Genomic DNA, 22,536 nt, shown 5'->3' with positions numbered 1-22,536 from the left:
CGATGGTGATAGGGAAAATATAGGATTAAGACTGCTGAGTTCTAATTTTAATATTATTTTTTTAAATCAGATTGGGTCCAGTTTTTGTTTTCTGTGTATACATAGTTATCGAAAAAATCATATATTTTTACGCAACTTTACATGACCTGATGTGTATAAATTTTAAAGTTAAATTGACTAAAATGTGATCATTTTTTCTATTATACAAGTACTAATTCAAGTGCTCTAAGTGCCCTAATTACGTTTTAATTAATTTCAGGGTCTAATAGAATCAGAGAAATTGGACAACAGTACAAAAATTTCCAGACAATCCACCAGTTTATTACATTAGTCTTATCCAAAAAATTATGACCGCTGATTAAACAAACAAAATCCATTGTAATCAAACAACCTCCACCAATCATTTTCAATATCGGGGAAAAAAAATCAAACTTAAACCCATATACTAATTCCAAATAAGACTAAGTCTTTTACTTCAATTAATTCAAAATACCCACTAAATTCAATCAAACACAAAAGCAAAGAAAGAACTCACTTTTGGGTGGAAGAACTCGCGGCGGAACAGACGAACGGTAACGGCGTTGTTAACGGCGGAGGAGGCGAAGGAGGAAGAAGAAGAAGAAGCAGAGTCCTGCAAAAAACAAGAGGGCCAACCCTTCAAAACCCTTGGACCCCACAAATCACGGCGGCGTCGATGATATCGAAGGGATCTACAGCATCGAAACGCCACCGCTGGTTTGGAAGAGAGGGTCGATCGGAGGGAGGGATATGGTGGAGGTCGGCGGAGATTGTGGTGGAGGCTAGGAGCTGTGTGTGACCACGGTGCTGTTTTTTTTTTTTTTTTTAGTGTTTGCAGTGCTGTTTGAGGGCTGAAGTTGAGAAGGTCTGAGTGTTTGAGTGCTGTTTGAGGGTTTGCGTTTTACTGCTTCAGCTTTTAAAAAAAAGGTCCTTAGGCCGCGTTTTTAAACGGGGCCATAGCTTAGGGGCTTGGGCCGCGTTTATAAACGCGGCTTTAGACCCTCTCTATGGCCCCGTTTTTAAAACGGGGCTTTAGCTATTCTGGGGCCGCGTTTTAATAAACGCGGCCCAAAAAAACGCGGCCTAATGGGCCCGCGTTTTGTAGTGCACCAACAAAATAGCGTGTACTTCATCCCCGTTTGCCAAAACTCTAACATGAGAGCTGGTCCAATAATGGCAAATGGGCATTTGAAAATGAGATGCTCTAGGGTCACTAGCTCTTATATTGTGGACAAACGTCATCCTCTACTTGAAACTTGATAGAAGAAAATGTATCTCATGTGTCCGATGCATACAAAATTTTTGCCCTGGTAGAAAGGGTGGCTTTAGACGAGAGAATTGCTAGAAATTACTTAGTATTACAAGATTAGACTATGACTTCCTATTTCTAAATTCAAGCATCCCAATTAATGTTCATTATTGCTTCAAATATTTACGATCAGTAAAAAACAATGTTACCAAAGGAACTATAACAACTTCTCCAATTGCTTCATTGTAATGACACTAGATGTATGCATCAAATATGCCCTTACATAAAGATAATACAAATAGTCTACATGTCTCTCATTTTTAATCTTCTTATTACCACCAAAGCCTTTCTCAAAGCAAGGAAATGTCAAGCTTTCCTCTCACGGAGAGTAACTCCATGTTCAGGTACAAAACTTGGATAGAATGAGAGAGAACTGCAGTGAGTGGCGGGATCAGTGGTACTTGCTTACTAAAACATACATACAAACATCAAAGATTGTTCATAAGCTTTTATAACTGTATGCTGTTGTGAGGAGAAGCAGGTCCAAAGGAATTTTGAGGTCTAGTCACAAATGGATGATCCAATAGCTGAGTTGCTGTGGGCCGATCATTTGGGCTAACTTGTAGACATTTGAGGATGAAATCTCGGGCATCTCTTGACAAGGAATCAGGAACTAGAGGAGGTTTACCCTTGCCAATCATAAACAATGCTTGCACGCCTTCCAAGTGAGAGTATGGATGTTGACGCGTTAACATCTCTAGCACAGTACATCCAAGGCTCCATATATCAGCTGCAAACCCGTAGAAACCGTTCCTTTTATTAACAACCTCAGGTGCCATCCAGAATGGATTCCCTATGCAAGACTTAATATCAATCAATTTGGTTACCTCTGCTAACCCAAAATCTGCAAGTTTTACAGATCCACTTGCATCCACCAATATATTAGAACATTTGATGTCCCTGTGGATCACATTCTTTTTATGAAGATACTTCAATCCATTCAAAATCTGTCTTGTGTAAGCAGAGACTTGAGAATCCCTCAAGCAATACTTTTGATAAAGACTGGCAAGTGACCCTTTTGTTACGAGCTCAAGGAAGATATAAATCCTACTTTCATCCTTGTCCGTGCCAAGATACTGAACTATATTCTCATGTTCAAATTGCTTTAAACGTGAAATCTCCTGCTCAAGGTAGGAAATGTACTGCTTGCCCTGGCTTCCTTGATCCAGGAACGAAACCTCCTTTACAGCAAAAAAGAAGCCATCCTCAGTGTAGCCCTCATAGACGGTTCCGAAAGAGCCACTTCCAAGAAGCTCACCTTTTTGCCACCGACCAATACTCCGTCCCAATTTCCCTTCGTTCTGCTTGTTATCCTCTTCATCCGAAGAAGCCGAAGAAAAAGAAAAAGAGCTTGTCGTTTCAGCGTATCCTCCCAAACGAGAAGAAGAAGAAGAGCTTGTCGTTTCAGCGTATCCTCCCAAACGCGTAGTGTTAGGAGCTACGACTTCGTCTTCAAGTGGAGCAAAGGACTTAAAAAGCTCCCAAGTTGAGGTGTGATCAACCGCCACCGACCGCCCCTTCTCAGGCGGCGGAGCGAGGACCGGCGGCCGAGAACCTTTGATTCCTTGACTAGGTCCAGCAGTGACAGAACCCACCCTAACCCTAACCTCATCGAGCTTTACCGGTTGAGTCGGTTTGAGCCGCGAAGTAGAAGAAGCGAGATTGTTGCGGAGGCGAGTGGCGAGGTCGGAGTTGGAGCGGTGGGCTTCCCAATCGGCGGCAGGGATGGAGAAGTCGTCGATCCCGGAAAGGCCCAAAGAGCGACAAATGAGGTCGAATTCGCCGTCTATGCCTTCGATTCTGAAGCTCTTTTGGTTGTGAAAAAATGGAGGAAGGTCGAGAGAGCGACTTCGTCGGCCGCCTATAGACGACAAGTCGTCATTGTCGTCGTCGTCAGCGGCAATGTCGAACGAGGCATCGTATTTGACGATCTTTAAGGTGTTCCGGCGATCGAGCTTCGGCCTCGAGTTTCGCTTTTGGTTGCCTCTGCTTACTTGCTTACGAGTTTGCCTCTGCTGACTTGCTTGCGAGTTTGCGAGTTGCGAGTTGCTATTTGCTTTGCGAGTTGTTTTCTTATCGATCATGGTCCCGCCCTTCAAAACCACCTTCTGCTTGTGCAAATTCCAATATTCTACATGACCTGTATAATTACTTTCTTCTCCAAATTTACACAATAATTTATTTGCCGTAATGCATCTTCCAGGTTCCTCTGATTCCTCATGGATAATTTCTCGATTCATTTTTTGTAGTAAATCATATGGACTGTAGTTGAACAGAGAAAAAGAGAAAATAAATCAAACGTCAATAAGTAACATTTAATTGGAAAACAAAGAGATTGTCAGGACTTAAAGAGGAGTATAAAACAAAATAGAAATGACCATCAGGCGGACATGCTTAACATGGAATTGCTACCATAAAAATCTTTCTTTAGGACAATAGGTGATGATTAGCTGCTGTTGTTTCTCGTCTTTTTGGGTGATTATGAAGGTATTACTAATTGAATTCTCTTACATCATTTCACTTTTTGAATACTAAAATTCTGTTTACACAGATCATAGTTTTAGCAACTGTTCTTGACCATACATACATTCATCTACTTGGATGCTTTTTTCTTGGCAACTCTACAATTAGCAATGCATTATTCTCACAACAAAACTCAGAAGCATGGCATCTGCAATCAATTGTTGAATTTTGATGATTTTCCCCAGCAGGATTTTTTTTATTTTTTTATTTTTTTTTTTTGGAGAATGTCCCCTTTAGGAATTTTGATATTGTTTATATGCAGTAAGTAGTCAAATTTTCATGACCTCTCTTTTCCTTCTTACAAGGGCATTTTCTAACACCTATTATCATATTGTACCCCACAATATGAATTGGGTCTATAGTTAACCTTTTTTGTTCAGGCTTGGTCCATCACAAAACTAAGGCTACAACCCCACTCTATATTACTTTATTGAATTTAAATTTTAACAAATTTATTATTAGATTACATTTTCTTTTTTATATTCTCTATTTTTGTAAAATTTTCAAAAGATCAAAGATTAGTAGCTATATCATTAATGAAATGTTTAAATTTTATGTTGTTGTAGTTTAAAATTATATACAAAAATATGTTTATAGACTGAATTATAAATAGCATCTGATTGGTACAAAATTTGACATGGGTATTAAGAACATAAATAATACGTAATCCGTTAAATTTTAAAAATATATAGTTATGTTAATTTTTTTAATGGGAGTTGTAACTTTAAGTTACAACCAAGTTTGTAATCAAACTTTGTCTTATTGTATCTATGGTATACTAATATTTTTATTTTTATTCTTATTTATGATATCACATTTGCATTCTTAAAATATGGAAACTCTTGAATATTAAAAAAAAATTTCAAAAACAATTAACACATTTTTTCTTTTCAAAGAAGCACGTAAAATTTTAAGGATACCAAAGCTAATAATATCATAATTTTAATAATTTTCTTAAGAAAAAAAAAAAGTATTTTCTCAACCCAAAAAAAATGGGAGGGGGACACCCCATGTGGTGGCTCCAGTCCTGTCACAAACACATTCCTCTCTCTCGTCAACTGCACAATTTCACTTGTACATTATGGGTTAAATAATTTAAAACAGAATGACAATGATGTGTACAAACAGTATATATTTTAATTTTTAATACAATCAAAACTGAAATGAAAAATTAATTTAGTATTGCGGTCAGAACAAGCAAAAAAGGATTCTCATTAAAAGATTAGAAGTTTTACCCTTTCTCTAAATGCTCTCCAGAGATTTTGGTCAGTACTTTTGAAGCAACTCTCCACTTGTCCACCTTCTCTTGGTTCTCCTGGAAACGTTTTACGTGTTAGGAATTTAAACTAATGCCTAGAACCAATAAGTCGTGAAAAAGAGATTAAAAAAATTGCCTAAAGAAATAATTAGGCACAGATTTACGTGGTTAAGCAATATGCCTATATCTATAAAGCTGCAAAGATTTTCACTATGTCAGAGAAAAATACAACAGTGACATTACAAATTTCAATTCATCAAACCCTAATTTTGAAGCAACATTATTTATATCCTAAACAACAGCATAACTAAAAATGGGTCAAGCCTCCACTCTATAGACTAAGCCTCATATTATCTCCCATTTAAAACTGTAATATTTTCAAGTCAAGTCAGGTTATTAATCAGATCAAAACAAAACTAGAATCCACATATCACAACACATTTATTTTTTTGGGTAGAAAATGGGCAACACTCTTATCCCTCCCTCCATGCATTTAACACAAATTCTCCCAAGCACTACGTGAAAAACTTTGAAGAAAATGATGATCGCCGTCCTTCCCATCCTCGATTTCTCAATTGCATCCAAGAGTATCTTAAAAATGGGCTCTCCCATCATAACTTCTTTATTGTCCTTGAAGGGGATAAACTCGTGATCTTTCAAGGTATAATATAGATAGTCGGTAACATTATTATAAGTGTCTTCACCTCAAAAATTGAGGAAAACATCATATTATGGATGTTAGTGCTTGCTATTTGGTGGTTTATAATCAAGCAATTGTGATCACATATCGGAATTAATTTGTAATTAATCTACAAACTGCTACAAAATTAATTTGGACTTGTCAAATTATCGATTCTTCCAAAAGTTTAAAATATTAAGAGATAGTGAATTTATTCATTTAATCTAACAATCCCCCTTCAAATTACTGATAAATGTAAAGTATGGTGGACATAAGAGATTGAACCCAGAACCTCTTTCTCTAATACTATGTTAAATTACTGATTCTTCCAAAAACTTAAGTTATTAGGAGATAATGAATTTATTCATTTAACCTAACAAGGCTAAATAAACTGGTCCTTTCAATATTTTTGGGGGTGAACCACCTTAATGTGCTGGTTATTTAATAAATAAATAAATAAATCAGAAGCATATGTCAGCATCAATTTCATATATCCTAAACAATCAGGTGAAATGTATTTTGTCTAATGAATGAGAGTGAGAGAGGGAGGGAGATGACTTACCAGCAGGTCACTTTGGCCAAGTTGAATCTCAGTTTCATCAGTCTTCAGTTGATCAATTAGCCTTGGAAATTTTTTAACTTCAAAGTCAATATTAGAAAATATTTTTCTTTGAAGTCCTTTATCAACATGGTATTGTTCATTTATTTTTTTTTGATCCTCTTGTTGTTTACAAACAAGCTTTCGATTTTCTGAAATCAATTTGTTGCAGTGTTTTAGTTCTTGCTCAAACTGCACTTGATTGTGCTGGTACAAAAGTTGTAACGCACAATTCTGCACTATCACGCCTAACCAATCACTCTCAAATGAGGCCTCAATGTGGCTGTAGTGTCGCAACATATTCTTAAATGGCTCTCCAGGTACGTAGCATATCCAAATGAATTCACCTAGATTAAGTAACCACGTGATTTCTTCTTTATTGGTGGAGAAAGCAATTTTCTGATTATCGACAATAGCCGTACTCGTTTGGCATTGACAATATAGGAAGTGAGATTTTCCTGATGCCAGATTGCTAAAGATGATGTTTGGATCCCCATGAATGGAGAAAGAAGCATACAGAACAAGTCCCATCCAATTACTATCGTGGTACAAATTTGAGGGTAGGTCAATTGTCACTGAGTGTCCATGATTCGGATGACTAAACCAGTCTTGAATTTTACTTGGAGGGAAACAAAAATTATACGAAGTGGATGGATGAAAGTCCTGCAAAAGAGTAATACCGCGTAAAATTAGAGAGAGTGCTAATCATATTTGTTTAGTGTTGAATATAATATTATATAATCCTTGTTTGGTGGCATGTTTTGTACGAACAAATCCGTATAAATGCACTAAAACCAATAGTTCATATAAATGTTAAAGGTACTGCCAATTTTACTAAAAAATTCTTACAAACTTAGGTGACAAATCTGACGGTAGCGAGTCATGGCTGAACCACTCTGAGATTTCACTTTGAAGAATACATTGATTGAAAATACTACGGTTGTTATAGCGGTCCTGCAAGACATATCAGAAATGATAATCAAGCTTGACTAAGTTTGTGTGATGGTAATATAGTTATGAGCCCTATAAACATGTTGACCAATAAAATTTTACCCACAACAAAAAGGATACTACCAAGGGTGGCATTGCTGTTACTGAAACCACATCATTAATTAGAAGACAATAGGTTCAATTTGTATTTATAAAGACTTAAGTTGTCAATAAATGAGGCCCAAAAGTCATAAATGTTCCTTGTCATATTCTAGTTTGAAATCAAAGTTCAATAATGAAATTTATTACTAATTAAAGAAAGTTTATATTATCAAGAGCCTTGTAGCTCAACTTGTTGGTACTTTTCAGTGTTTCCATGGAAGCATTCAAGATTCAAATCTCTCCTGTTCCAACTATCAAATTATCAAAATTCTAAAAAGTAGTGTAGTTGGAGAAAAGTATATATAATTGAAGATTTATTATTATGGAGTTTAGGATTCATGTCAATAACATAATTAGTATATTAGCTTTAATTACTTTTTGCGTTGTATTTAAAAATCAGTGATGCTAGAGTCTTCACATTGATGTATCTCCCATCATAAAAAAGTAATTTAATATTTATAACATTATTGAGGTGGCACCAATGATCAATCACATTCATTACCACATAGTTTGTAGGCCTTTTTATAAAAATATTTGTAGTAGTTTTAATATTTTTCTTTGACTAGTAAAATATCAATTTATAAAATTTATGTGATAAAATTTATAATATTTCTAACATCATCAAAAGCATATTTCAAGGAACATATGGTGTTAGCTCTTATAAAATTTTGTAAAAAACTTGTTACACGCACCATTACACACGTGAAAAAGCAAAGTACGATTTCCACAACTGGAAAATTGTTTCAATTGCTTTTTTGCATATTTAAAGGTGTGTGCATTAACGTTCCTGTAATAAACATTATTCTAAAATTTAATATGGATCATGAAGTGGGAAGCCAATCTCAATGGAATAAGATCAGGTTTGTGTTAAAGAAAGAAACCAACACCTTTACGTTAATGTTATTTGCACTATTAGTATAGAAATCTTACCAAGGCGGCAGTTTTGTAGAATTGACCATAAGAATAGTGACCAGAAGTTCCACTAGAGCCATCACTGCCACTGAATTGACGAGGATGATAAAAGGGAAATCTTTCATAAGATGTGAAAGGACCATCGTATGAGGTTATGCATTGTACCATTCTACGTGTAAATTCCAATTTTTGCCGGTATACAAGATCTACCCCACACTTTAGCGCCGATACAGCCGAACTATCGCTCACAAATGAGAATTCAACCGAAGTGCATCGACTCCATTCAGGTGAAAGAAACCAACATGGAATGAATGATAACCAAAGGAATCCACGTTGATGTAATGATATTTTTACATCCTCTTCACTGATGCTATATAATGGATTCATACAACCCAAGTCGGTCTTCAAATGACAAACGATGATAAAAGAAAATTCTGAACCTTTCATAGGAACGGAAGTAGCATGCTTTTGAAATGAGAAAACAGCACAAAATGCAAATCCCATCCACTCAAGATTGTCATACAAATTTAGAGGTAGCTGGATTGTTACTGATGAGGATCTGGCAATATTTTCAGATTTAAACCACCCTGGGATTTCACTTTGAGGCAAACATTGATTGAGAGTACGAGGGCCCTCGTAGTGGTCCTGGAAAAACATATCAGAAATGTTAATCAATTATGAGTCAATTTGTATCAAGAAACATTTAGTTTGTCAGTAAATGAGACTCTCATAAACGTTGCTTCTCGTATTCTAGTTTAAATCCAAGTTCAATGCAGAAATTTATTGTTTATAACAAGGTAAATATATATATATATATATATTAATTTTATAATTTTGGACACATCAATGCTTCTCGTATTCTAGTTTAAATCCAAGTTCAATGCAGAAATTTATTGTTTATAACAAGGTAAATATATATATATATATATATTAATTTTATAATTTTGGACACATCAATTTTTAAGGGTCATTCAGAAATAATTAAACGATTGAAATGTATTAAATTTGTACAAATTTTTTAAATGTATTAAATTAAAATTAAAGGCCACAATTAATTTAGTAATCAACTAAAATTAAAATAAATGTATTAAATATGTAAATATTTAGTAAAAATGACTAAAATATCTTTAAAAATACAAACAAACCTTCAAATAAATTTTCTTGATAACATATCGTTAATAGTTAATAATAAAACATAAATAAGCATAAATGTTTTATAATAATCCTTCATTTAAATTTTTTTTAAATAATTTTACAATAATCCTTTACTTTGATTTAATTTTTTAAAATTCACTTTAAAAATAAATCCTTAATACTTAATTACAAGTAGATTTTAAAAATGAAATAAATTTACTAATATTTAATATATTGAGACAGAGGTGATATAATAAATTAAAACACTAATAATCTCCATTAAAAAAAATACTAAAAATATTGTAAAATTAAAATAAATATAATAATGCTTTTCTTTTTATTTATTTTTCATTATAAAACCCAACAACTCTAACCGGTCTGTTGGTTACTATACCAAACATGGTTCTTGATTAAGGGGTCTCAGGTTCACAATTCACAACCCCATTTCTCAATTATTAAAATACCCTTGACCCAAAAAAAAAAACAAAAAACCTTGACCCAATTGAACCACAATTATTTTTCAAAAAAGTCTTGACCAAATTGAACCAGCAGACAGTTTTGGCAGTTTTTTTATTCCACCACTAGTTCAGGAGGTTCTTTTTAGATTATTTAAATATCTGGTTCTCTCGCATATAAAAATAGCATCGTCAATTCTCAGTTAACCCGATCAGACAAACTAATTTGGTTTGGGTTTGAAAACCATGGTTGTGGGGATCTGTAGCCAATGAGGGGTGAGTCATAGTGGTGCGGAGATATTTGTGGGTTTTTTCTTTTTTTGTTTTATCGGTTTTGAAAGCTAGATTTTCTTATGGGTATAAAACATGACAAATGAATTCTTTTTTTTTTCTTTTTTTTTTCAGAGTTTTGGCTTGACTGGCAGCAATGCTTTTGGTCAAGTGGGTCGAATTTTGCTCTCAGTTTAAGCCAAATTAATTCAACATGAAAAATGAATAAATAGAAAATAAAAAATAGAGAACCTAAAAGTCAATATTTAGGCCTACTTGGAGTTAGCACCAAATATTAGAAACCTACACCTACAATTTGCTGGAGTCAGTACCAGACCATGAGGCATTTTCAATAGAAATTTTATTCATTAATATAAACCTCCTAGTAGGAGTACAAATCTTTGGTTATATATATATATATATATATATAGACTTCTAAATCCTAATAACCATGGGAAATAAAATATAATAGCTTAATAAACTACCAGATCTGGAGAATATATATATATATACATATTGACCAATAAAAAGACAGTTGAATTACAAAATAAAATAAAACTAAACTAGTTTTCTTTTTAAGCCTCCCGCATCAGAGTCAATAGACTTTAGATTTTTTTTTTTTTTTTTTTTTGACAACTATAATATTTAAAATGTAAGCATAAAAGACCAAATTGTAGTTATTTATTTTAAGCATAGGTTTTTATGTGTGCACTTGAACCCACCAAAGAGAAATGATTTAATAAAAGTCTCGAGTTAATATAATCCAGAATCATTAATTCTTAGGGACATAAAATTTTTCAATTTTTTTCACAACTTGTAAGTTGCCCGTGCGATACACAGATAATTTTGTGATATTTTATGTAAAATAGTTTTAAAGAATGTTGTACATATATTATTAAAAAAAAGTGAAATAAATTAGAGTAAAAAAACATATACATTTTGAGATATCAAAAATTAGTTTAGTAGTTTCACTGCACATTTGTAGCATTCTCAAGGTAAGATTAATTTTTTTCAAATCATGAGACCAAAAATAGAGTAACAAGATCATGAAAATCAACTAATTTTTGTTGTGATCACATTGCATACCATGAAATAAAAGTATGTCCAACTCTCTCAACGTCTTCTACTCATCAATAGTTTGATATTAAGACATTGTGTGGGCAAGTGCATATGAATGTTACTTAATGTTGATTTAAAACCATGGTAGAATATGGTTTTACATTTTACACCAAATTAATACTCTCTACTTATATACCCAAGACAAAATCTATTCAATCAAATTACCCAAGCCTAAATCATATTTAAGCCTCTAATTTAAAAAGAAAAAGAATTACCCGTTGGGATTTCAATGGCTTGATGGTGGTGAGAGGCTAGTATAACAAAGTTGACAACTCCTCAAATTTCTCTCTCTCTCTTAAAGATGATTTTTCAATCTCAGGTCTTTTTTTTGGGTAATAGTAAAACAGTGCATTTCATTTTACAATCTACAACATTTTCACTTCTCTCTATCGCTCATTAGGGCCTTATCTGGTTAGTTATTATTATTAATTCTTACTTATTATTATTTTTTTCTTTTGTTTTTAATACTAAAATGGTGGGTATGCTAAAAAACATTAAGAAGAGAGAAATGTGTGTCATAAGCTCAAGAAATTAATAAAAGATTAATAAGATAATGATAAAAATACATTAATATGAAATTTTGGATAACAATTAAAAAAAAAAAAAACTTAATGAAAAAAGGTAAAAAAAAAAAAAATGCTAAATGCAAAATTGGAGTGTCATATGACAAGACCTCGTGCACTCCCACACGAGGTATCTACTTTTATATATATATATATATATATGGAACCTTATGTCTTTTATTTTGGTAATAGTGAAACAGTGCATTTTATTTAACAATTCACTACATGTTCATGTCTCTCTATCTCTCCCTGGGGCCTTATTTGGTTAGTTATTACTATTAGTCCTTAATTATTATTATTATTATTATTATTATTATTATTATTTGCTATTGTTTTTAATACTAAAATGGTGGGTATGCTAAAAAATATGAAGAAGAGAAAAAGGTGTGTTGTAAACTCAGGAAATTAATGAGAGATTAATAAAAGAACGGTAAAAATACGTTAACATATACTTTTGGATAACAGTGAGAAAAACTAAATGAAAATAGGTAAAAAAAAAAAGCTAAAGGCAAAATTAGAGAGCCACATAGCTCTTGCAATTGAGAGAGAGAAAAAGAGAGAGAGAGAGAGACCTGCAAATACGGTCCATGGTTAAACCAACATTCAAGGCTGCTTGATATCTTGCCTAAATAAATAGACCCTTGCCTTGAACTTTTTGAAGTGCCTGCAGCTATTACTTGATTTGAAAATATTGTTTCACGTGAAGTACACTCCCCTTGTATAGTTTCATTACTTGGTAGAAGCTTTGTCATGGCGGTAGGCCTCCTGCAAACAACAAAAAACATATCTATGATTTGACTACCAAATTTCATATCTATTGCATCGAAGTGTGGTAACAAAATACTTGTTGAATCCCGCTTGTCAGAAGCGGCCCAACATTATTTGGAACTTAAGGCAAAAAATTTATGCAAAGCTTTTAATATGTAAATATTAATTAAATAAAATTATTTAATACTAATCAAATTAAGGTTAATTTAATGCATTAAATACATAATTTAATGAATAATACCAACTAAACTAATGTTAATTTCATATAAAGAATTGAATATCATAGTTGAAACATAAATATTAATAAAAATAAATAAAAATGTATTACAATTAAAAAAATTCTTTATTTTGGATATACACCGATACACAGTTAAGTAAAGTAAAAAAAATCTAATTTTTAATTTTATATCTTGTTTTTAAGAGAGGGAGATAGATATTATTTTGTATGTGACTTAAAATTAAAGTGTCAAACTATTAAGGGAGATTAATTTATAATTGATGATTTAACTCATTTGCAACATTTTTTTAAAAATTTTAGAGTTTCAATTAAGTTAGGGTTCTATTGGTCTTGTATATTGAGAATCTTAATAGAAATGAGAAGGAAAAATGCACTTAGGCATTATAAAATGTTCACAATATGATGTGACATTGACCCTCATTGATGAAATTCATCAATCTAACTAATGAATATTTAAATCACTTTTTTGTGATTAGTAACATGACAATTTGTTAGCCAATGGTAAAATTTATAGTATCCTTAACATCACTAATAAAAAAAATGCATAACCTTTAAAAATATATATATAATTTTATAAAAATTTGGACTTCTAATAATTGGAAATGGGACTTTTTTTCCTAAGGGGAATTTTTTTTTTTTTTGGGTGAGGCCTTGGGCCGGGCCTGCCGCTTGTAATTGAAACCATCATTTTTCATCTGAATTGTATACAAAGCATGTATAGTGAAACCCAACCATCTTGAATAATCATGCAAATCTGCAGGCAACTGCGTTTTTATGGCGGGCCCATTTTGATAAGCAAACCAGCGTCGTGGTGGAGATGCAATCTGAGGAAATATATAATCAGACAGATGGTTTCGTGTCTGATCTACCTGTAAAATACAGAAATATATAGCCTTCAAATGTTCAATGGGTGAAAGAAAAAAACACATACAAAAATAGTAAGTTTAAAGATAAAAATTTTTCATAATTGCTAGCTGGCGTAGGCTTTACATGTGTGAGTGGAAGTCTCATGCAAAGAAAAATAAGGAAATGCTAAGATTTACTACACCTACACGTGTGAGTGGAAGTCTTGTGCAAAGAAAAATAAGGAAATGCTAAGATTTACCGCATAAAGCTTGCAAATTGATATGGTAATAAATATGATTAGTATGTTTCAATCAATCATAAATAAATATGCAAAAAAGCTATTGAATTTGCTGTGGATGCTGGTTTCTCAAGGCTGATCATTGAGAGTGATAATATTAATGTAATCCAAGCCATTTCTTCTTCTTCGGAAAGTAATTCACTGTTTGGTAATGTTGTTGATGATATTCGCCATTTGATTTGGGGGTTACAGTGGACTAGTGTTTGCTGCATAAGGAGAGGTGGAAATAAGGTGGCACATGCATTGGCTCAATGTGCTAGGAATACATTAGATGAGGATTTGTATTGGATGGAGGATTCTCCCCCACCAACAATGGAAGCCTTGTATCATGATTTTTTATCAATTTGAATGAATGAATGAATGAATATTCTTGTCTCAAAAAAAAAAAAAAAAAAATCAATCATAAACAAATATTTGAATCTATATCTATATATATCTAAAAGTTGAAGCGTAGCGTTTAATATTGCTACGCTTCTATTGAGCCACATTAGTGCCACATTATCAACCTATTTTCAATATTTTCTCTTTCCTTTTTAATTATTTTTTTCCTTATTAATTTCCCACTTTACAATTACACAGTGTCCAACATTTACTTAGTTTTACCTTTTTATCTCCTTATTACTCTATACTTTAAGCTTGTAGTTCCTCCATCCCTTCCTTTTATTTTGACTATTCTTCTCCCCCATTTTTTTTTTACTATAAAAATTTGCTATTTTCTCTTCCATTCAATCCATAATTTTCTCACACAAAAATGCGAGTGCTCTCTCTCTCTCTCTCTCTCTCTCTCTCTCTCTCTCTCTCTCTCTCTCTATATATATATATATATATATATATATTCTTTCTCTTGATGAATTTTTAACTCTTTATTACACATCTAATTTAGATTAATGAATTTTTATGTTTAATCTACTTTAGGTTGATATGATTTGGTTATATTTTAATTTTCTATCTATCTTATTATTATTATTTTTTTGTTACATGTTATCCTATGAAATTACAAAATGATTCAATGTTATTTTAATGCATAGCATGACTTGGACAATTTGGTATTTACAACTATACATTTTATTTTAAATATTCTTCTGCTCATCTTCTTTTATATAATTTTGTTATTTGTCTCACATTCTCTTCCAAAATAAAGGTGATTATTCTCTCTCTCTCTCTCTCTCTCTCTCTCTCCATAACAAACTATACAAAAAATTGAATAATATAGATCACTTGAAAAAAGAATAGTATTTCTATCTTTTATCAAAAAAAAAAAAAAAAGAATAATATCAATCAAATTAATGCACCTAAGTTTTCCAAAAAAAAAAAACTAAAAATAATAGAATGATATATTTGTAGAGATGGAGAAATGAAAAATAATTTTAGAAATAATATCTCTAGTAAGTTTTGGAGAATAAATCATACATTATACCACGTTATAAAATAGTTGTATATTCCCATGTATCACATGGGTTTGCCATTAGTTATTATAATTAGTGACATGTCTATTTGGGGACTCAAAATAGTAAAATTTGTAGTGCCTATAACACTACTCAAGATAAATAAATTGAGGATTTTTTTTATAGAATAAGTTGAGGAATTAATATAACATAATATATTGGACTAAACTCATAATTTTATGCTTTGGATAAAGTGATGTCCTCGTATATATTATATTTACTCCTAATTAAAATCCCTAAAAAAATATAGGCAGAGATATGATAACAATTTTGAATTTAGTGATATAGACTGATAGAGGAACAGACCTGATACAATCTTGAAAGTTGTGAGTGTGACTTGAGCTCTCCACGGAGGTCATTAGGACTCCTAAAAATTTTTTGGCCTAAGTTTTGTAGAAATTCTCCCATATCTTGCTTATATAGAATACGTGCACCACACAAATTAATCTCAATATCCGGGTTGTTGGTTCCAATGAAAGGGGTAATGCAACTCCGTTCGTCTAAATGTTTTCTAAACCTCGCATGCGATATATATAGCCAAACTCCAAATGAACCAACATATGTTTCCTTAGGAACCTTGAAAGCTATAGGATCTCCATTTATAGGATCTCCATTTATTTCCAAACGACAATAAAACTCATGAAAGTATTTTGTATCCTCTCCAGGAGAAACGTCGTTCGAATGTGCTGGGACTACAAAAATGACACACAGAGCGATTCCTTTCCAATTTTTATTACTGAACAGATTTGAAGGTAGTGGGATTGGTCGAAATGACCCAAACCTATGATGCTTGAACCACTCCGGAATTTCAATTTGAGGTAAAACATGGCAAAAGCCTTCCATTTGATGAATTTGATCCTGTAAAATATTAAAAACAACTGTAAAAAGATGCTCATGCATGTGTGTGACAAGTGAGAGAGAAAGAGATACCTTCACGTATCTTTGCCACAATAGGTGTATGTCTAGCAAAGAAACCTCAGCAATTGTGCCATCTTCATCCTCGGCCAAGCCAAGGCAAGTAATAATAGTGAATCCTGCTACACCCAAAGTCCATACAACAACTTGATTTGAATAATTTTCAAGCGAAGTACATCCTCGTACTGAAACTAACCTTGTACTTAATGGAACATATGGCAATGATTTAAGCTTGCTACAATGATCCAAGAAAAGAATTTTGAGCTTTGAAAGTTGAGAAATGCAATCGGGCAAGCATATAAAATTATTTTTACTCAAATTCAAATACTCTATTGACGACAAGCAGCTAGGGTCATCAGGGAGTGCCAACAGATTGCAGTCACTTAGACTTAGAGTTACCAAAGTGCTTAATTTTGACAATGAATTAGACAACAACAGGTTGATGGGCTCTGGTTCAGAATGTCGGGCATTGTGGAAACAATATGTTGACAAAGCAGTTGCAGCACATATAGGAATTCTGAGATAGGTGTATCGCCATGCTAGGAAAGATAGAAAAAGAAATGAAATTAGTCGCGGAAAAGTGAGGGTGGCATCAATTGGTGGTTGACACTTGCATCCTGATAGAGTGAGAATTTCAAGAGATGTCAAACTATGAATGTCACTCGGAAAACTCTTAAGGTTTTTGCAGTCTTGAAGATTCAATAAGGTCAGGCCAGTTAGACGCCCGATTGTTGATGGTAGTTCTTCAATGGCAGTCCCATCCAAATAAAGCTCCAACAAGCTTCTCATGTTTCTAATATGGGGAAATTTCTTAAATCTTGAACAGCCAGATAGAATTAAAGTTTTAAGAGATTCCAAATTGAGCTCATATGGAAGGTTCTTAAGACATTTACAATCTTTTAGATTTAATAGAATAAGACTTTTAAGACCTCCAACAGAAGGGTGCAACTCATGCAATCTTGTACAACCCCGTAAATTCAGCCTCTCAATATTTGAGACTCCAGTGAAGTCAGGAGTTCGGGTTAAGTTTTGGGAGTCACTCAAGTCAATGAGCTTTAGCTTTCCCAACTTCTGTGATGAAAAAATAAGCAGGGATAAAAAAATTAAGCATTCAAGAACTTAAACTTTATAAAAATAAAGAAAAGAAAAAACAGCAAAAGTGAAAATCTTACACTAAATTCACTTGGAAGTTGCTGAAGACAACTGCGATGCATAATGAGCTCAACAAGTTCACAAGGCTGAAAACTATTAGGCAATGATTCCAAAGGATAATCATGCCATTCCAACAAACATAACTCATTAGAAAGATAACTGAGACCAGAAAGGCGCACCTTACAAATTTTGAGCAATCTTAGTCTATTCATCTTTGAGAATGATTCAGCATTTAATTCTTCTTCTTCATCTGGAGGCAATCTTAATAGCATGCCTTCTATATGTTTTGTTCCCTGGTAAACAAGAATAGTAAGATTAGTATACCGCTAGATAAAGCAAAAACTTACATGAATATATTGTAGAATTATATACTTCTCTAAATTTATGTCTATATAATAATCCACTTACAGTATTGTTCTTTAATATATCAAGGATGTCATCACAATGCCACAACCTACTACGTTCTCTAGCTTCTTTTGATTCCTCACTAACAATTTCCCAACCCATTTGTTGTAATAAATTATGCATACACAATTTTTCCCCCCCTACAAGAGTAATTAGAGATTTGTCGATGAGATTTTTTAGATTAATGTCCGGGAAGTAAACTGATTCTAGTATATCAGCAATGCGATTCTTCTCCTCCCCTTTGAAGAAACATGCAATATCTAAAAATAGTTTTTTCTCCTCTGCCCCCAATCCATCAAAAGCAATTCTAAGTTTCTTAGTAGTTTTTTCATGGGGTATTGCTCTTAGCTGATTCTGAGCACTTTCCCATTCATTTTTTGTTCTAGTACACAAATAGGAACCCAAAACTTTAAGAACCAAAGGAATTCTCTGAGCATACTCAACAAAATTGTTGCAATATTCCAGGAAATCATTCTCACAATGAGGTTTGTGGAAGGCATTCAGACTAAAAAGTTGTAGAGCTTCGACTTCATTTAGTCCTCTAGCCTTATATACAATTTTAATTTCATAACTTGCCAACAAATCTTTGTCTTTGGTAGTTACAATGATTCGACTTCCTTTGCCAAACAAATGACTCTTCCCTACTAATTTTTCTAATTGACTTCTTTTACTCACATCATCAACAACAATAAGAACCTTTTTGTTATGCAGTATATCGCTAATAACTTGCATTCCCTTATGCTCATCCTTTACTCTTAATCCCCCTTTTCCTATATCACAAAGGAGTCGTTCTTGTAAAGTCTTTAAACCATGTGCTTCAGATTCCTCTCTAACATTTTCGAGAAAACTGCAAGCTTCAAATTTGTCAAGAATCTTATCAAAAACAGCTCGTGCAAGTGTTGTCTTGCCCATACCACTCTTCCCGCATATTCCAATAAAGTGAACATCAGTTGATTCCAGATCTAAATATGAAATCATTTCCTCAACACGAGATCTTATTCCAACAAGATCATCTTCAATATTATTTGAACGTTTCTCTTTCAATTTCGAATATATCCATTGAACAATGCTTCGGATAAAGTTTGCCTCATGCACCCTATAAAAAAAAAATTACAAAAATCTTTGTGTCAAAAAAAAAAACTAATTGGAGATGTAGCATGTAGGCGTTGATGTTTTGTTTGTTCATCTCATAAAAGAGAGAGCTCTAAAATTGAACTAAACTACACAGTCGAGCTCAATTTGCTTGTCGAAATCCAAGGGCATGCAAGTAGATTATTAGTTCTCGGAACAGAAAACATGGCTATTCAACATAGATGTTCTTTTTATTTTTTAAACCCAAAAAAAAAAATAAAAAAAACTGCAATTTAGTTGAAATTCTGATTTGGCTATTTGAAACGTAAATTTCAACAACTAGAAAATCTCAAATGCCATGTCATTTAGTACACAATCTGTTGACTATTTCTTTTCAAAACAAAAACAGAATAAAACAAAAAGAAGAAGAATACAATCCATACTATTGAGTATTGACCGAAGCGAAAATCATCTTCATTTCAAGATCCTAAGTAGAAGCCCATAAAAATTGTAGAAACCGGGCTTGAATGGCTGCCCAAAGTACACATGATGAGGTAGCAATTAGCACCACATATTGGGCCACAATTTATTCTTAAGTGAATGAAGGAATTTAACAAGGTTGCATTAGGATACTTGAATTTGAATTTAGATTTGGAATTTAAATCAATGAATTTAGAATGTCTTGATTCCATATTTATATTCTATACATAAGAGGATTTTAAATTCTAGATTCTTAAATCTATTGTTTGGATGCTTTAATAACCTATAAATTGGATTTGAAATCCTCTCTTTCAAAATGATCAAATACTTTCATAATCTCCTAAATCTCACCTAAAACCTTAAAATTAGTGAACTACTCTCAAAACCTCAAGAATGATGAAAGTTTCCCAAAAATATCCCAAATCTATTAAAATAACCAAATAACCTTGAAACCCTACAAAATACCTTTGAAAAATTTTGAAATTACAAAAATGCTGGGGAAAAAATCTCATATTACCGAAATACATCTAAAACTTTCAAAATAACCAAAACACCTTTTAACCTATAAAATGACCAAAAATAACATTGGAACCTCCAAAATGATTAAAATGTTCAAAAATAAATAAATCCTTACAAAACCCAAATTTATTGAAAATTGAACCTAAAATGGCCAAATTGACCTTGAAATTAAACCTCCAAAATGATCAAAATATCCAATGTGATTGAAATACAAACAAAACTACCAAGATGATAATACCCCCCCCCCCCCCCCCCCCCCCCCCCCCCCACCCACCCTCAAGAAAAAAACATCAAATGACCAAATTCTAAATCTTCAAAATGTTGTTTGATGTTTTTGATGAGCAGTTTTGGTCATTGGACATATACAACAATTATTGGTATACATTACACTATTCATATAGTATGTGTGTGTGTGTTTCTTTGTTCCTAAGCACACAACATTGTATGTCTTTTTCTGATCCACTAAAACTACTCTCTCTCTCTCTCTCTTTGTATATATGTATTGCTCCCTAGTTTGCCAGTTTGCCATCAAAACATTATACTTTTTTTTTTAATATATAATTCAATAGTTTCAATAAATAAGGAGATTTTTTTTTTTTTTTTTTGAGGAGAATAAATAAGGAGATTTGAACTATAAACATTTTCATTACAAATATTAAGAGATACTAGTTGGACTATAAGACTTGTAGCTGCACGTATATTTTCAGTGACAACTTTAAAATTTTATTTTATTTTTTTCAATAATTTAATAGTTACAACAAAGTTAGTGATTGAATTTTTAAATGTAGTTCTACTGTTTAGTTACAAGACTTTTGATAACAACCTAAACTAAATCTTGAAACTTAAATTAGTGACAACCTTTTTCTTAATTTTGCAATAGTATGTATATGGTGCTGTTTATAAAACTACATATAATTTAAAGATATTAACCTTTTAACATCTACATTTAAAGTAATTAAGTGATGCAGTCAAAACAAGCAAAATATATATATATATATATCATCGGAAGCAATCAATAAAGCGTTACCCATCCTTTAAACACTCTCCGGAGAGATCGGCCGCATTTGTTAAAGCAACTCTCCACTTCTGCACCATTTTTGGGTTCTCCTCGAAACGCTTTTCATGTTTTGCAAAGGCCTCTGCAAAAGTGTTCTTTTGATGTCGCACGTCAGTAGGTTCCACATGGTAGAAAATAGGCAACACCGTCAATATCCCTCTATCTCCGCATTCAACAATCTTTGCAAGTTCTTCCAAGCACCATGTGGAAGATGCATAATTTTCAGAGAAAACGATGACCGCAATCCTCGATTTGTCGATTGCTTCCAAGAGCTCAGGCGAAATGGGCTTTCCCATCTCAAGTTCTTTATCATCCCTGAAGGTGATAATCTTTCTATCAACCAAAGCATGATATAGATGGTCGGTAAACTTATAACGGGTGTCTACTCCTCTAAAATTGAGGAAAACGTCATATTCCGGTTGGGATTTAGAAAAAGCAGAGGTAAAAGAGGATGGGACAGTTTGAATGCTGGTGGATGACATTGGGAAGTACTTACTACATAGCTTGTTTGAGTTTAGATTCTATATATGATAGACAATGTCATGTCTTCAAACGGATTTGCAAGAAGCAAGCAAACTACATCTTTTAGAACAAGAAGAGAAATCAAAGAGACGATTGAGCAGCTTGTATGCTAGTGGAAGCCATTGCACACCTACGAGCTAAGCTTCTTTGAGTTAAGATTCTAAGATATAAAATATACCAGGCGGCGAGTTAGAGTCGAGATTCTAAGACAGAATGTCATGTATTCAAAAGGAGTTGGCAAGAAGCAAGTAAGCTGCACAAACAAAAGAAATCAGAGAGACGACGGAATGCTACTAGAAGCCACTGCACACCCACTATCACTCCGTAATTAGCGGAAAGATGCAGGAAACTGTTTACTAAAAAATTAAAATAAAAATAAAAGCAAGGAAACCAACCTTCTAGGAAACATCCGTGGCTTTGAAAAATCGAAAACAAGACAAAACCGAATGCGCGTGCTGAAAGTGGTAGACCTTAGGTAGGCCTTGGGCAGTGCGCCCAACTTTATGCCAAACAGGAGTAACTCTCGGAAAACGACTATACGTCTTTTTTCTGTTTTTTTTTGGGTCGTGCTGTTTATGAAGGGAATATTTTGTTTGATAATGATATTCTAATAATGTTAATTTATATATTTTTTAAATATATATATTTAAAAAATATATAAAAATTTGTATAATATTATTTAAACATTAAAAATTATTATTTAAAATACATTACTAAACAGTCCTATATGTCAGTGCTTCGAAAGTTCTTCACAATTTTCCTATGCTAACTTGCTAAACGGCCCTACAAATAGGTGAATTATCGTGTAGTATCAACCAATGAGGAGAAAACATACCATTAAAAACTGGTGACATAAGCTAACCTGCCATCTTACCTACTATGTCTTACTT

The 22,536-nt window shown here is 32.9% G+C and overlaps 1 protein-coding gene across 4 annotated transcripts; it reads right to left on the bottom strand.

Annotated features, from left to right (window-relative positions):
* Nucleotides 1-1,472: 1,472 nt before the first annotated feature.
* On the bottom strand, nt 1,473-21,948 carry LOC112038926 (toll/interleukin-1 receptor-like protein). Of its 4 annotated transcripts, none has more exons than XM_065766736.1 (12): nt 21,095-21,934; nt 18,001-19,093; nt 17,613-17,885; nt 16,456-17,511; nt 15,832-16,383; nt 13,669-13,805; nt 12,503-12,695; nt 8,408-9,034; nt 7,235-7,339; nt 6,350-7,048; nt 5,086-5,165; nt 1,473-3,589 (listed from the first exon to the last, which is right to left on the bottom strand). In XM_065766736.1, the coding sequence occupies exons 1-12, from the start codon at nt 21,604-21,606 to the stop codon at nt 1,777-1,779; spliced, it is 7,140 nt and encodes a 2,379-aa protein (XP_065622808.1). In that variant the 5' UTR covers nt 21,607-21,934; the 3' UTR covers nt 1,473-1,776. The 4 variants fall into 4 exon arrangements, with proteins under 4 accessions (XP_065622808.1, XP_023927530.2, XP_065622809.1 ...); XM_024071762.2 differs by lacking the exon at nt 21,095-21,934 and adding an exon at nt 19,512-20,015; XM_065766737.1 differs by lacking the exons at nt 1,473-3,589; nt 5,086-5,165; nt 6,350-7,048; ... (2 more) ...; nt 12,503-12,695; nt 13,669-13,805 and having other exon boundaries at nt 16,269-16,383; nt 16,456-16,559; nt 17,772-17,885; nt 21,095-21,938.
* Nucleotides 21,949-22,536: the final 588 nt, after the last annotated feature.

Source organism: Quercus suber, unplaced genomic scaffold (assembly GCF_002906115.3).
Source record: "Quercus suber isolate HL8 unplaced genomic scaffold, Cork oak 2.0 scaffold_737, whole genome shotgun sequence".
Classification (NCBI taxonomy): Eukaryota; Viridiplantae; Streptophyta; class Magnoliopsida; order Fagales; family Fagaceae; genus Quercus; species Quercus suber.
This window is presented reverse-complemented; position numbering and strand designations above follow the sequence as displayed.